The sequence below is a fragment of the Mesocricetus auratus genome, unplaced genomic scaffold (genome assembly GCF_017639785.1).
Source record: "Mesocricetus auratus isolate SY011 unplaced genomic scaffold, BCM_Maur_2.0 Super-Scaffold_4256, whole genome shotgun sequence".
NCBI lineage: Eukaryota > Metazoa > Chordata > Mammalia > Rodentia > Cricetidae > Mesocricetus > Mesocricetus auratus.
Window position 1 is genome coordinate 106,747,748 of NW_024429182.1, and position 15,814 is coordinate 106,763,561.

A 15,814-nucleotide genomic window follows, 5' to 3' on the forward strand; every position below is an offset into this window, starting at 1 on the left:
AGCTGTTTATCGAGAATAATAGCTGCTAAGAAACACCTAGCTGCATTTGTCCAAACAGAGGGAACAAAGTGAAAAATCATTAGTAGAAAAGGCAATTATCTATTTAATATGACATAGGTTTCACTTTATCTGAAGTGTGACAGCTGAGTTGCGAAAATCCCAAACTTTGATTTTGGGAACTTTATGACTTTGGGAATTCTAATACGAAAAAGGACAAGATAAGAAGCAATGCTTTACTTATCTAGCCAAGACCATATTAGGACATCCTGGATAACTTTAAGAGTGGTAGACAGTACAAGAGAGCCAAAGATATAGTTTTGAAATAGCTTAGAATGATTTGGGTTCAAATTCCAGCACTGATAGTTACTACTAATCCTGTGACCTTGGGCTAGTCAATCTCTTCACAAGAATTCTAGAAAAATAGCATATCATATAGTATATGAAGATAAAATTAAATCTTACATATAAACAGCTCATCGATGGATAGTGTGTAGACAGAGGTTGTTGATAAGGTTACTATCATGGTAATCTTATGACATTTATTATACAATGCTGGGGAAATGTATTAGAATTTAACTGAGGTCAAACAATAGACTAAACAACCAGAAATAAAGGCATACTCTGTATTTAGAATATCATTTAGGCTTTTGCATTACTAAATAGCTCTCCAATTAATCCTTTGAGAAAATACTTTCTAGATCAATTTTGAATGATAAAATAGGATGGAAGGACTGCGACTAATGTAGATTGGCTTTATTCGATGGGGGCAGGGGACAAACTTCTTAAAGGATAGCAAAATGACAACCACTTTCATAATATAGATTTATCCCTTGAACTGCTGCAGCTTGTGGTACTATTTATCAACTTCCTTCTCAAGGTATCTCACTGAATTCTTAGCTGAAAATACTAATTCATAATCATTTGTTTAAGGATGTCGTTTGCTAAAATTGTGCACAATAAACTATTACCAATCACCAGGCATTGACTAAATGGCTACATTTTTCTATGTATCCTATCATTTAATTTATTCTAGGAACTCTGAAAATACAATAAGGCATCTATGAGACATCAGCACCTAGTGTTCAAAATTAGTCCCTCCCAGCTCTGTTGGCTCACACAGGGCCCTAGCATGCATCTGTTTTATTTTGTTTTGTTTTGGTCTTCACCACTCTGAAAGCAGAACTTTAGCTGATGCTGATTCCCTGATGGGAATGCATCTTACACCCAGAGTAAGACAAAGAATGAGAACCCTTAACCTCACTCTCGATTTCTTCTTGCCTGTTCCAGGCATTACCCAGCTTGGAAATGAAGAGGACCTTCTGAGACCTTCTTGCTACCTCCACACACTGAACAAACAGAGCCTAAGTCACTTTGTTAGATTAACAGCCTTTCAAGTTCTTCACACACAGCTGCTAGTCCCCACATTCAGGTCTGAACCTGAATTAAATGGCACAGGAAGACTCAACTTTTCTCTGCATACTAATTTGCCAGAAGGCATTATCCCCCTGTGCCTTTCAGAGTCATGTTATCCATAGCCTATAATTTTTATGGAAATAAACATTTTTAAAAAAAAATGTGCTCTAATAGAATTCTAAGTAGGTCCTTTTACTTCCTGTAAGTCTCTTTCATTAAAAATTACTCGAGAAGCACATAAATGAGACCCCCAATCAAATGTATTGAAACATGGTAACTTGGCACTTTATGACATATAAAATGGGAAAGGGACCTATGTTATCCTAAGCCTTCCCATCCACCCATCCATTAAAAGGGTCAGTGAAGAACAAGCTGGGCAGCATGTGACAGGGTTTGGATCCTAAAACTGGTAAAGGCTACAGCCCTAAAGAGAAAGGATATTTTTCTCTTTTCACATTGCAATCCTATTTTGGTTTATCTTTAGTTCTTGTGTGTTATCAACATCCCTAGTCTGACAGAACAAACAAAATGCCTTAGCAATTGCATCTTTTTAGTTGAGAAGAACAGTACCACAAACCCTGAGAGCCATCCTCAGTCAGTCTCAGGAATGTATGAAAGGTAGAAAGGATCTGGGCTAAAAATAACATCCTCGGAGTAATATAGACAATGTGCATTTTCACGAGATTCCCTTAGGTTTGGTGGAAGTTTCCCCAGCGCCTACCAAATTGGATACTGATTTCCAAAATATGACAGTTTTTGGCCAGTTCCCCGGAAAGCATTGGAAAAACTCAAGATGTAAACCAATATCTTCTATTATGTTCAGGTTTGTAATGTATCTTGGGACTTAGAGGCCATCTCAGTTTCTTAGAGAAACAAAACTACCGGGGTCAAATTGTACAGAGATTCTCTGGAAACTCATCCCGCAAAATGCAAGGAACACAAAGCCATTCATTAAACAGAGACCTGGAGCCCATTGAACACAGAAATCATGCTCATCGTAAACACTTTTGTAATGAAGATTTTTCTTCAGTGGGAACAATATCGAACACTTCTGTGAGGTCTGGTGAGTGTTACTTTAAGTCTCCCAGGACCCAGACTAGAACACATGTGCTATAGGAAGACATAGGTATTTATAATGCTCCCAGGGAACCAAAGATCACAGCAATAAAAATAATGCAGTACAGCAACAAGTTTAATAGTGAGCTCCCCCAACAAGCACAGACTGCAGCTGCTCTCTTGCCTCCATCCCATGCGATGCCAGGAAAGACTTGACTCTGTGGAGACCCTCTCTCTCAATAGCTGCTTTCAGCAAACAGTTTGAATAGCCAGTGATCCTGATCAACCCCGAATGCTTCCCTCTCTCCAGGACTAGACTCTCTAAGAGTTGCCCCTTCCTAAGTGGCATGGACCACATTCCCAGTGTGAGGCAGGTTCTCACATCCAGCGAATAAAGGCTGCGTCTGTATTCAGACCAAGAGCCCAGAGCAGGCACTTGGCACATCCATAAGGCGATCTTCCTCCCCACTCATCCCATACCTTCTCTGATTTCGCCTTCCTGGCATTGTGCACGAACCTGCGACCCAGCTTCTTGGCATACCAGATCGATGCAAACATAGCGATGCCAACGGAGATTCACAATGAAAGCCTCTGCACAATCAACTTCCCACGGAGGCTGAGCCGAGCGGAATCCGGCTGGAGCTGTCACTTGCGGGCTGTTGCTTTCTCCGAGCCTCTCATGCTGGTTAGCCAGGGAAGAGGGTGGGAGGAGGGAGGGGTTGGGGGGAAAGGCAGTCCTGTTTGGCCGGTCTGCAGGTATATTTACATCCTGCCAGCAGGAGGTCCGGGAGAGGCGAAGCAGCCCTCAGAGCCGGCTCACAAGCATTCACTTGGCTAAGTGTCGGGCTGCGGTTCTGGTTCTTCAGCTCCAAACTCCATGTGTGTGAGACAGAAGAGAAGCCGCAGTTGACTCCACAGAGGCAGCACACCTCTGGCTCTCACTCCAATTGCACGCCTCGCTTGGCTGTTTGGCTTCCCTCTGTCTTGACAATATGCGAAGGCAGCAGTGGCCACCTAGAGACATTCACAGTCTCACAGGTATACCAGACAATGCCAAAGTGGCTGGGCACCAGGGAGAGGCAGAGCACTATGGTTCTGGCCATGGAAAACAAACAGGTGTCACTGCAGCCCAAATCCCAATCACATTATCCAAGATGACTGCTGGGATGACCAGATAAAACATCCCTTGCTTCCCCATTTTCAACTCATCTGGTCCAGGGGAAAGTTACATCTTTGTCCACAACTTGCAATAAAGGAAGTTTATTTCTTAGGAGACTGACCCAGGACAAAGGGCAAAGTTACTAGATTGATGTGTCAGCCCAAATGCCCCAGTGAAGATCCTTGGTTTCCAAGTCATTGGTTTTATGTATTTTTAGTGAAAAGTAACTTAATGCTGCCTTGAAACTAGTCCTTCTCCACCAGCTTTACTTGCAGTGACATCCTTGATATCACCTGGGCAAAAGCAGACTAATGGCAGCTCCTAAAGCATATTTCTTTGAAGAAATTTCTCATTTGATTCTACAGAAGGGGTTGCCAACTTCAATTATCTTAATAGAGTTTAAACTATTGTGCCAGGTAGTTTTAGGGTAAAGTCAATTTTAAGAGACAGTGATTCCCCCCAGTGAAAGATAATGCTTAAGGCTGTTGCCAGTTGCACTAAAAGATTACACACAGACACATAAACTTCTTTCCATCCATCAAGCCATTCCTAGCTGACCTGGCAGCTAGGTAAGCACACATGAATCAAAGATGATCAGCACAACAGCAATCACTTAGAAGAGAATTCCTTTCTCTCAGCAAAGACACTGTCAGCAGTAGGTTTGTGCAAGGTGGCTGAGGTCTGTCCCTCAAAAGGGCTGGAATCGCTGTCAATTGAAAAAGTACATTGTTGAGTGTTGGATACCTTTGAAGCAACTGGAGGTGGAACTAGGCAGTATGGGTTGTCATTAGTAACGTCCAGAGGACTGTGTGCTTGGAACCTCCTCCGCACAGTTATTGAAAAAAATAGATGCATGGTCCTGTTTCTGGCCTTTGATTTTGTTTCTATTTGTTCTCTTTGGCTGATCTATACATCAAGTAAACTGGTAGACGGTTCTTAAGGCCATGTTCTGTGCTATGATTCTAATTGTGGGTCTTTTTACATGAGAGTTTAATGGAATGCTCTATTGCTGTGATAAAATTATTCAGTATTCTAAAAAGCCAACTATGGGCCCCTCAGGGTAGCCTGGCTCCTTCAACCTTCTTTGGCATGCCTGGTGCTACCCAGGGTTTGGTTTTGCCAATAACTATTTCTTTTGCTCTGTGTTCTTGCTTCCTACAAGCACTATTTTCCTTTCATTTCCTTTTGACACTCTTAGGCAACCCCTGTGTAAAAGTTCTCAACACAGTACACTGTACTCCTTGGAGGAAAGGTACCATACCAGGGAAGTCAACAATTCAATGCATGATAGCACCTGCTTAGGTTTCAAAGGGCTTCTCCACAGGACCACAGCTTACCCATTGTGACTGTGATGCAAAAGGGATTCATTACTTCTGCATGTAATTTTGTTCAAGCCATGTTGTAGTTAAATTAGTATTTAGTAAGAGAATAAAGCACAGGATATTAAAGGCTAGGAGGAAAATATCCACCTTAAATTAATGAGTAGAATATTCTCTTGTAACATTTTAAGATGGAATCAGTTAATGGAGAATAAGAGAAGGTACTAAACTTCAAGCCACTGATAGATGCCATGAGGTGAAACAAGGAATGTCCATGTATTCTGAGGGGCCTAACAATCATTTAAGCATTTTCTTCCTATAAATTTGAATTTTCCTTAATTATGGAAGCAGGAGCAGGACAGAGCTTTAGAATTTTCTCCATGTTATTTACTGATCTTACTGTTAGGCAGCCTCTAATAACCTTCACACATTTGATTTGAAGGCTCTATTCACTTTTCCAGAATGGAATCCTTCAGAAAATAAATGCTGCTTACCACCAAAGATTTAGTTGAAAAATTCACAGTAATTAGTGTTCATTAAATAGACAGTTGGAGGTACAGAATGCAAATATAGAGGAAGGCACTAGTTGTCAGGGTGCATGCTTGCATTATACAAGTATTCATCAAAATGTGGATGATATAAATTTATTTTTAAATGTGTCTATGACAGCGCAGAAAAAAATTAGAAAGACTGAATGTCATTAGGATATTGTAAGTTTTCAGTTGCAATATGGATATAATGTCAATTGAATACATTCACTACCATATTTATATAACTGTCTTTCCTGGGCTCTCTCATATAAACAGGAAGGCAGCTGCCTATAGTTAATCGTAATTGTCTCTAACCACTGCTCTGCTGATTAAGATAAATTAATTGCAGCACGGTTGCACTGTTATGTTAGGAAGACAGATAGTTCTAACACTTTCCATCTGCATATGATTACCACCTGGACAGACCCTTGACTTCAAAATTTCATCTTTACTATCTATCACATGGCAGAAGCCTACCATCACAGCTGAGTTAGAGATGCAACATTATTTTTTTAAGCAGTTTTGGGTTCATACTTCAACACACACACACACACACACACACACACACACACACACAGAGGCACACACACCTGTGTGATCCATCTGAATATCCAAGGTCAATAAAATGCTTAAGTCAAGCCATTAGGTATTCCACAACTACAATTTTCTGCCTGGAATATTAGTGACATTTAAAAAACATTATCTACATACTATTTAAAAGCAGTATAAGAAACTAATTTTTAGACATTATTATCTGTTTAGATTCACTGTTAAACCTAAGAAAAAGCATCTTAAAGTGCAAGTGAGTGAATGAAAAAGTGAATTCCTATACATATTTTTGTTTGGTGTTATACATATTTCATATGAGTGTATGATAACTTATAGCTAGCACTTGACTTTAGTCAATTAGTAAACAGCAAGTATGAGATTACATGATATAATTTTGAAGTAAAAGATGATAAATATATTTACCATTAACTCACAGAAATGCCAAGATTTTGATGTAAGTTTACTCTGCACAGAGTTAGGGTTAGGGTTAGGGTTAGGGTTAGGGTTAGGGTTAGGGTTAGGGTTAGGGCTAGGGTTAGGGAGGAGAAGGAAACAATCATATTTTGATCTATTCATTTTTTATTATGAGATAAATAACATAAATGGTAAACCTTGCCCATTATCATTTGTGTGATTGCAAAAGTGAACAATTCAGTGCCGTTAAAATCTGTTGAGTGCATACATACTGCATGCCAAATGCTAGGGAGTGCTAAATAAATAAAATGCAATTGTTCCTCTCATGAAGCATATAAAGTAATAAATTTCAATGTAGAATGATGCTATTTCTATTTGTGACTTGGAGACTCCAGGAGAAAATAGGTGCTTTTCAGTTTCTATATGACATAAACCTAATAAGAAAAACTAGCAATGAAAACACAGAAATTAATATTGATATAAATTTTGAAAAAAAGGATCCAAGACTTCCTCTATGTTTAGTCCTATGATTAAGAGAAATGATGGTCAGTCTGAACTTGCATGTACCTCAATGTCTATGTGAACCAGCTGACCTAGTCACAGAAGTAAAGACACAATCAGTTAGGAACAAGTGTCAAAAAAATTTGGGTTATTCAAACAATAATTCCATTGACTGACTATAAGAGGGCTAACATTTATTTTTCTATTCTCAAAATTATCAGAAATATTTCTGCAATGTTTTACTCTCTCATCAGTCTTTTCTTTTAATTATTTGATAATGATATACTTATATATATATCATAATTTGATGTCTTTTGTGCATACATTTATCTTATTGGTTGATGAATGAAATACTTTTGGCCAAAAGGGCAGCAAGATAGATAGGACTAGGGTTTGGGGAGGATTCTGGGAAGTGTAGGCAGAAAGAAGTCATCATGTGATCCCAGAAAGTGACATAGCTGGGTAGAAACTGCCACTAGCTAACCATAGAGGTCTGGAGGTCTGTACAGATAGGCAGGAAGTGACATAGCAAGGCAGAATGAGAATATAAGCTGATTCTCTCTATATATAGAATATATACTTCTCTTCTCTGCAGACACACCAAGTCAGTCACCATATAGGACATGAGAGGAGTAACAGGTCCGGACCCTTTCTCTGGGAAGAGAAGACCACGTGGAAATACTTGGATTATAGAAATGGGTTAATAATTAACAATAAGAAATCATAGCCAATGGCCAACAGTTTCATAATTAATATAAGTCTGTGTGATCATTTGGGGCTGAAGTGGAGGTGGGGCCTAGCCTGGCCAGAAATCTACTTTATAGATTTAAAACATTTTCATATCTTAGCATCATTTTAAAAAATATTTTTACAGAAATTCTATTCTAAAAATGGGCAAGTCTTCTCACCAAACTGTACTCTATCTACTTCATCTAAAACTAATTCTCCATCAACATTTTTGCACCATCTCTTTATGCATATAGGATTTTTCTAGATACTTCAAAATACAGCTGGTGATTACAGACTATATTCATCTTTTAGCTCACCAACAAGTGCTCTCTTATATTCATCATTATTATTAATATTATTATTTTTTGGTTTTACGAGACAGGGTTTCTCTGTATTGTTTTGGAGGCTGTAGGTCCAGTCTGGCCTCGAACTCACAGAGATCCACCTGCCTCAGCCTCCCAAGTGCTAGGATTAAAGGCGTACACCGCCACCGCCTGGCTATTCATTATTATTTTATAAGTCCTGTATTTTAGACGACAGTCTAACCAGGCATGATTCATAACACGTTGTCAACTTGTAGCCTTGTTATGGTGCGCTGTGTATGTATGTTTGTGTAGTGGGGAATCCAACCCAGGGCTTCACACATTCTGGGTAAGGACTCAACCAGTGAACTTTACGCTCAGTCCTTGGTGTATACTGTACTTACTGGTGAGACTTGGAACCTTTACATGTCTATTGGCGGTGAGACTTGGAACCTTTACATGTCTATTGGCTATTTGAGCTTCCGTTTGCTCATAGTCTTTGCTCACTTTATAATAGAGGTGCATTCCTGTTGGTTTATGGAAGAATTTGGTCCTCTGTGTATCTCAGCCTTTAAATATATTTGATCTTATTATCTGATATATTTCATGCTTTACCATCCAGAACCTTCATACATATTTAAATGTACAGAAATCCATTTATGCTTTTCTTTATGTTTGTACATTTTGTATTTTAAAAATGTTTTTCACTTCTAAATTTGAAAATATATTATTTTCTATTTTCTTCTAGATAATGTAAACTTGTGCTTTTCAAAGGTATGTTCACATTCATTTTTCAAGTTAGAAAACAATAAGAATCTAGGTCTTCTCTATGTGCCCAGCCAGATTTGCCTATTTATTTATTTGGTATTTAAGAATGCTGTTCCTCGCTGGGTGTTGGTGGCACATGCCTTTAATCCCAGCACTTGGGAGGCAGAGGCAGGCTGATCTCTGTGAATTTGAGACCAGCCTGGTCTACCAAGTGAATTCCAGGACAGCCTCCAAAACAATACAGAGAAACCCTGCCTTGAAAATCCAAAAAAAAAAAAATGATGTTCCTTGTCTTTTCCTCACTATTATGTCATAGCCCAATGTCTTATGTGTATATCACATGTGTGTATGTAATTAGGTTCTGGACCCTTTTATACTGATCTGTTTTGTTTGTACCAATATCACATTAACTATATTAGTAAACACTAAACCATGTTGAACTCAATAGCCCATTTACTGTGTAGCTGAGCACTTCTATTGTAGCCCAACCTCCTGTGTTATCGTAGTAAGAGGCTTTACTCTGTCTTGAAAATGTAGCTTCATACACTATCAAATCGGTCATTTATGCTCTCAACATCTCCAGAAAAAAACTTTTGCAATCAAACTTTTCTCAGTCAGTCTGACAAGCCATTGATTTTCCCTTTATTTTACCATTTCCATTTTTCTATCTCACTTAAAAGTTTTCTTATACATGTTCATATTTTAATAGTCTTTCAGAACCAAATTTCTGTGATAATTGAACAGTCTTTTAGTATTGGCCTACAGTGTCCTTATTCACCTTATACTTGAATAATAGAATAGTGATTGTCACATTCTCCATCAATTTTCCTTAGCATTCTGAATGTATTATGCCACAATTTCTTATGACTGTTGTATTGGGAGAAATGTACACATCTGTCTGACAGCTACCCTGATATTTAGCATTATCCTATTAGGATATATTAATATACTATCCTTGTTAGAGCTTACTTAATTTAAATTTTTTCATTGTACAGCTTTTTTTATTGCTTATATTTTGAACTCTTGATATATGTGGTATAACACACACACACACACACACACACACACACACACAATTTCAATTGTCCCATACAGGCACATATTATAACTTGAAAATCTTGTCACTTTATCTTCATATTTCCTCTCTCCCACTAATTTTCCTTGTGCTTTTAGATGGTTTTGATTCTACTTTCATCTCCCCCACTCTCTCTCTCTCTCTCTCTCTCTCTCTCTCTCTCTCTCTCTCTCTCTCACACACACACACACACACACACATACTCCTAGGACTATACATAAAACCTAGAAATCACAGTGAACTGAAAATGGAACAATAATACTTTATCTATAATTTCTTTAATAATTTCCATTGAAGTTCAAGTGTTTATTTATTGTTAAAGTTGGCATGAAAATAGTTAGTTTTATTGGGGCATTTATATATAGAAAAGAAAGCTTTAGTGTAGCAAATATATGTATGTAATTATATTTTGCTCTTATTTATCTCCTCTTTTTTTCTGGTTGCCTTATTCCATCTCAACTGGTCTACTTTCATGCTATGTATATCCCAATTACCCTCTCTTCATCATTTCCCATTCTTTTAGACCTCTTCTTCCTTCTTTCATCACTTATAAACATAAATAAAATATAGGTAAAATTTAATTCCATATTATGTATCAGTTAATTGTCTTCCTGAATTTGTCTTCAAACAATGATCTGTTCCTTCAAAATTCATGATTTCATTTTTCTTTACAGTTGGATAAAATTTCATTGTGTATACACAAAACATTTTCTTTATCCATTCTTATGTGGATAGACATTTCAGCTGCCCCATAACTCAGCTATTGAATAGTGTAGCTATAAACAGCAAAGTGTAAGTATCTCTGCATTTTGGTGACTTATAAGAAATGTTAGCCTTGTATTATCGGAATTATATCACACTTTAGGAAATACACTTATCCCTTTTGATCCTCACAAGAAACTTATGAGTCTTATAATATCTTACTTCTGCAGAGGGGAAAAACTAAATTCTACAGAAATGAAGTAGCGTATTCTATTTATTAGGAAAAGGTAAAACAATTAGAAAATGAGACACTATTGAGAAATAGAAGAAGATTAGGCAGAGAAGCTATATATCTAGTCTGTAATTAGCCCATGCTCATAAATATTATTGTGAGGATCATGGGAGACATAGACATTAGGGAAAATAAGTGGAGAGGATGCAATGGGAGTATGCATTCCTCTTGAACAAATGTTTTTTTAAGGGGGTGTGTGCTTTTTAGGGTGACGGTGGTGGAAATAAAGTCAAATAACAACAAAGGAATGTTCTGTATTGTTCTTCTTGACAGGTAAAAGATTATAGACTCGCTCAGCCAAGACCATTATTTTTCAGACTTACTGCATTTAAAATAATCATTCAGTATATTTTTTGTGAGCCATGCTAGGAATGTAGAGACCATGTGTATCTTCCCATCATTGTTTTCTTCATTCCTAATGAAGTGTCTTGTAGATGTCAAGTTTCCTAGTGAGAAACGTTTAGTTCATCAGTGAAAGAAGGGTTAACTAAAGATATCAAATCTTCAAAATCTCATACGTAAGTAATCTTTAGATTGAAAAGCAGGAAAGAAAAACTGGGGGACAATTGAGCCAATGGAACTTAGAGAAACTTGGAGGTAAAAACAGGATTTTGCTTTATAGTGACCCTGTGGGAAGACATTGCTGACTGTTCAAAGGTCACAGCGTCCCCAAGGCCTAGCAGCTTATCTTAATAGCTTGGCAGAATGGAGCTCCCCATTCCAGCAAAGCTTCCTGCTCTCTACTTGCCCTTATCTGGAGGATCCTACTGCCACATACTAGGTCCTGTGATAGGAGCATGCCACTTAATATTAATAAATTAGGATTTGTCCTCAGGATCTCCAGTCCTACATATTCCTCATACTCTGGAATAAAATCAGGCTGATTCACTGACATCTGTCTTCTAGAGGGCTGTCTCCATGGACTACAAAGTTTTTGGTTGCCTTACCTGCCTCTTTCCCCTCTCAGCCTGGTGGTTAACAGACCCAGAGGGAAAGAGGACCCCCACATGTACCTTCTTTCATTGTAGTTTCTTTTCCTGTCTCTTTAGTCACTTTATGGTGCTTTTCAGATTTTATTTATAACTTTCATTAACACAACTTAGTGATTTGAGTCTTTTACCTGTGTAAATTTTCTTATAACTAGGTATTTTTTTTTACTTTTTGAAATGTAGATTTGTTGATGCACGCTAATTGATATATATTCTTCATATTGTTCTAGGAACTTATCCTGTGCCCTGAGAGGATTTCCTCATTTATATGATAAATGAAAGGGTCGTGATATACTAACACACCACACACACACACACACACACACACACACACACACACAAACACTTCCTTTTATGTGTAAGAATGATTCAATAAGAAAGATACATAGCAATATATACTGAAATGCAATTCACAGGAAAGTTCCTATTCTAAAAGAATCAAATTGCAAATTAACATTTATTCATACTTTAGAAAGGCATGGTACATACTAAAGACAAAGTGAAAACAATTAAAGGTAAAAATGGTACTATATATGGTTAATTTTGGCACATTGATGAAAAACATCAATATTATCCAACTGTGAATACTGTGAGCTATAAGATCAACCTACTTGATAAGGTACGCCCAATGGGAATTAGTGACACGAATGTCATAGGAGTAACTAACCACTTTCAGAGTGGATTTGACGCTTGTTCCACAAGATGGAACTCCCACCTGGAACAGTTATTGGAGTCAACAACATGTGGCTAGACAAGTCATAGTTCATAGGGGAGAATCTACTCTACTGGTGGGACACAGAATTAAACTGATTCATAATGACTTTCCAGATATACCTAAAGATTAGTGCATATCTCAAATCTCATGAGAGAAGTTTTTTCATGCATATGACCACAATTAACACAGAAACTCGAGGTGGAATGCTCAGCCCTAAGTGGAGCATCTGTGTCATCCAATTCTTTTTCTCCCAAGGCTCAGGGATCATTGCAGAAGAAATGGCAAAAAGGCTGTAAGAGTGAAGGCAGTGGATGACTACAAGGAAAAAAATATCTTCTGGATATAATAGGGCAATTGCACATAGGAACTCAAAAGGTAATGGTTGTCAGAGAATGCACAAAATCATCAAATCTCAAGCTGAAAAACTCCCAGCATGGAGAGGGGAGGGTGAGAATAAAGTCTCACCTCTAGCTGAGGAGCTCTAGGTAATTGATGGCTACTGGGAAATGAAGAATCAGTTTTCATTGATGGCATAACATCTGTTAATAATAATATGCTCCAGAGGAAAAGCATACACTAAAGAGCATATAGGCAACTTGAATTTCACTCAGTGAATTTTCAAATAAAATGAATGAGGACACAAAATTAGGTGGGTATGGATGAAGGGGAGCTGGATCTGAAATAGGGATGGAGGATGGAGGATGTAGATGAACATGGCCAAAATTCAAGATATGAAATGCTCATAGAATTAATATAAACATTTAAAGATAACATATTCTAAATTCAGATTTTTAAAAAGTGAATCCCCATGGCTTCTGCTATGAATGACACGAGAAGTAATTTCAGACAGCAAATATGATAGACAGTGTTGGTGTTTTCAAGCCTGCATTCACTGCTACTTTGAAAATTATGACAGTAGGCAGTCAAGGTTCAGAGCAGCAAAGCAATTAACAACGATTACTTTCACAAGATCAAAGGGAACAGCAAGTTAGACAAAACTAATATATACAGAAATTTAAAATCAGTAGTTAGGTTCCATCTATGTTTTAAAAATGGATGTAACAGATGTATTCCTGTACTGGGTGTAGAGAGAGACACACACAGCACATCTGTTTCAAAACTGTTTCAGTGGAGAAGTACAAAGGTTACGCTCACTACTGATTGCAGAGAAGACAGAAAATGCTGTAGGTTTTTTAGGAAAAAAAGAAGTTAAGTTTAGGGAAAAAAGACACTGGACATGGTGTCTTACAAACATATTTTTTAGGCATCTAAGAGGCTTTGAGTCAGCTGGTAGGTAAATTGTCTAGACTTTTAAAGAAGTTATTGGCATATAAATTGAATTTAATATCTCTATCACTGACTGTATTTGAGTGATGGCTCAAAGACAAAGTCCACAAACAACTTCATGCTTATAATTATATATTTAATGTATAGTTTCCAGATTTATTTAGATGATGAATTCTGAGAAAGCACTGTGTTAAAGCATATAGAGGAGAGAGGCCTATATAATGGCACTGTCAATACTGGAATTTCACTTGACTCAAACTGGGGAGCAATGTAGAAACCTAAAAGATGAGAAGCATAATATGGGATCGATATATTTAAGGACAAGTAGTGCTCAAAATATGTTGAAGTCCATGTACATATAGACATTGAAGGCTTGTATTTTGAGTTCTAAGTATCATGTGGCCAAAAAGCTTATTAAAATTAACAACAATGTTAATGATTCAAATGATTAATGTTTACTTTATTCAATATTCAAATAAGTACAGAATGTACCTAATTTTGACATCATTCTATACAGGAGTAGAATCAGAAATTAATTTTACTGCAAGCTATTGACTAAGAGTGACTCCAATTGAATGCCTGATATACCCTGATTTAGGATTCTGCCTCTCCACCAGAATGGGAAGATGCTATCAAATGAAATGTTCGTTTCCCCTGTAGCAGGCACACAGCCCCTATAAATGCGCTAGCTGTGCTGGGATTAGAAACCTGCTGCTATTCTCTGTGCTTTATATTTTTTCTTGTCATGTTCTTTGGTTCTGGTAAAGTCTTTGTAAAATTCATTTCTCAGAGAAGTTGGAAAGACTACAAGAAAGATTCTACTCATGGTTAACGAAGTCATACAGAGGCTGTGCTTCCCAAATTTGCCTCACAGAAAAGAGAATTCAGGAGAACTGAGTTGAGATGGCTCTACCTAGCAACACATAAACAAAGCCCAATAGAAATACCACTTAAATAGATATTTCATTAATGTGCAGTAATTACTGCAGAACTGAAATTCCAGAGACCGTTGTAAGCCAGAAAGGCAGGAGATGGGGGGAAATTCATATACTTGGGATCACAGTTGCTTACCCACAGAATGTGATTTTATAGTCAACTTGACTCTGGGAAGTTTCCAGCCTGTGAAATAAAGAAGCTGCAGATGCAGAAAGGAATGGAGGCTTTGGCAACATAAAGTTGTGCAAGCATTTTAGAGTAGTCTGCTGCTTCCCTAAAAGTTAAACATATAACACAGTATGACATAGCAACTCTGTTCTTGGTGTTTGCCTAAGAAAAATGAAAGGTTATGTGTGACACACAGTCACAAATGCAATATTTGTAATAGTCCCAAACAAGAAAAACACAACCCTCTGGAACATATGAATAACCAAAGCGTATGATATCTGTGAATGAAATACTACTAAGTGAGAAAAAGGAATCAATCATAGTATAGATTCATCTTAAAAAATAATGAAGTTGAGTGATATAAATCAAATATTTTTAAAAAATCACACACTGAATGATTGTAGTCATAAAAATTCAAGAAAAAGCAAACAAAACTGTCTGTAGTTGACTGCTACTGATGGATAGTTTGAGAGAAAAGAAAGTTTGTGAAAGCATAAGGAAACATTAGAGAAAGATGGATGTAGTCATTATCTTTACTGTGGTGACAGGAATGTAGATGTACATATATGTCAAAATCTATTGCACTTACGTACATTTTATTGCATACACCAATCATATCTTAGTAAAGCTACTACAACATAAAAGAATACTTGGCATATTAAACTTGCCCTATTTTGGCTTAAGAGGGAGAACTATAAAATTATTCCTTATAAGTAAGTTATCATGAAGAGCAGAAGTAGAAACTGGAACAATTTAGAAAAAATCATTTTGTTTCCTTTTTTACTCTCTCTAACCAACTTTTATCTTTTTGCTCTCACCTACAGCAATGTTTTCCTAATGAAATTTCACACTTGTGCACTTCCGCCACCATCTAATATTTAGCAACAGTGCAAGTATTTGCAACATATTT

The 15,814-nt window shown here is 37.2% G+C and overlaps 1 protein-coding gene across 7 annotated transcripts in view; it reads right to left on the minus strand.

Annotated features, from left to right (window-relative positions):
* Positions 1–15,814, minus strand: part of Dlg2 (discs large MAGUK scaffold protein 2) — a 1,919,116-nt gene that overhangs the window by 867,999 nt on the left and 1,035,303 nt on the right. Inside the window, exon 1 of one of the 7 annotated variants that reach the window (XM_040732028.1) lies at positions 2,950–3,299. The exons of the other annotated variants lie outside the window; for them this stretch is intronic. Coding sequence (XP_040587962.1) covers positions 2,950–3,027 — 78 coding nt within the window. The 5' untranslated portion in view covers positions 3,028–3,299. Of the gene's footprint in view, positions 1–2,949; positions 3,300–15,814 lie in introns of those variants that run through there. 7 annotated transcript variants of the gene reach the window in all.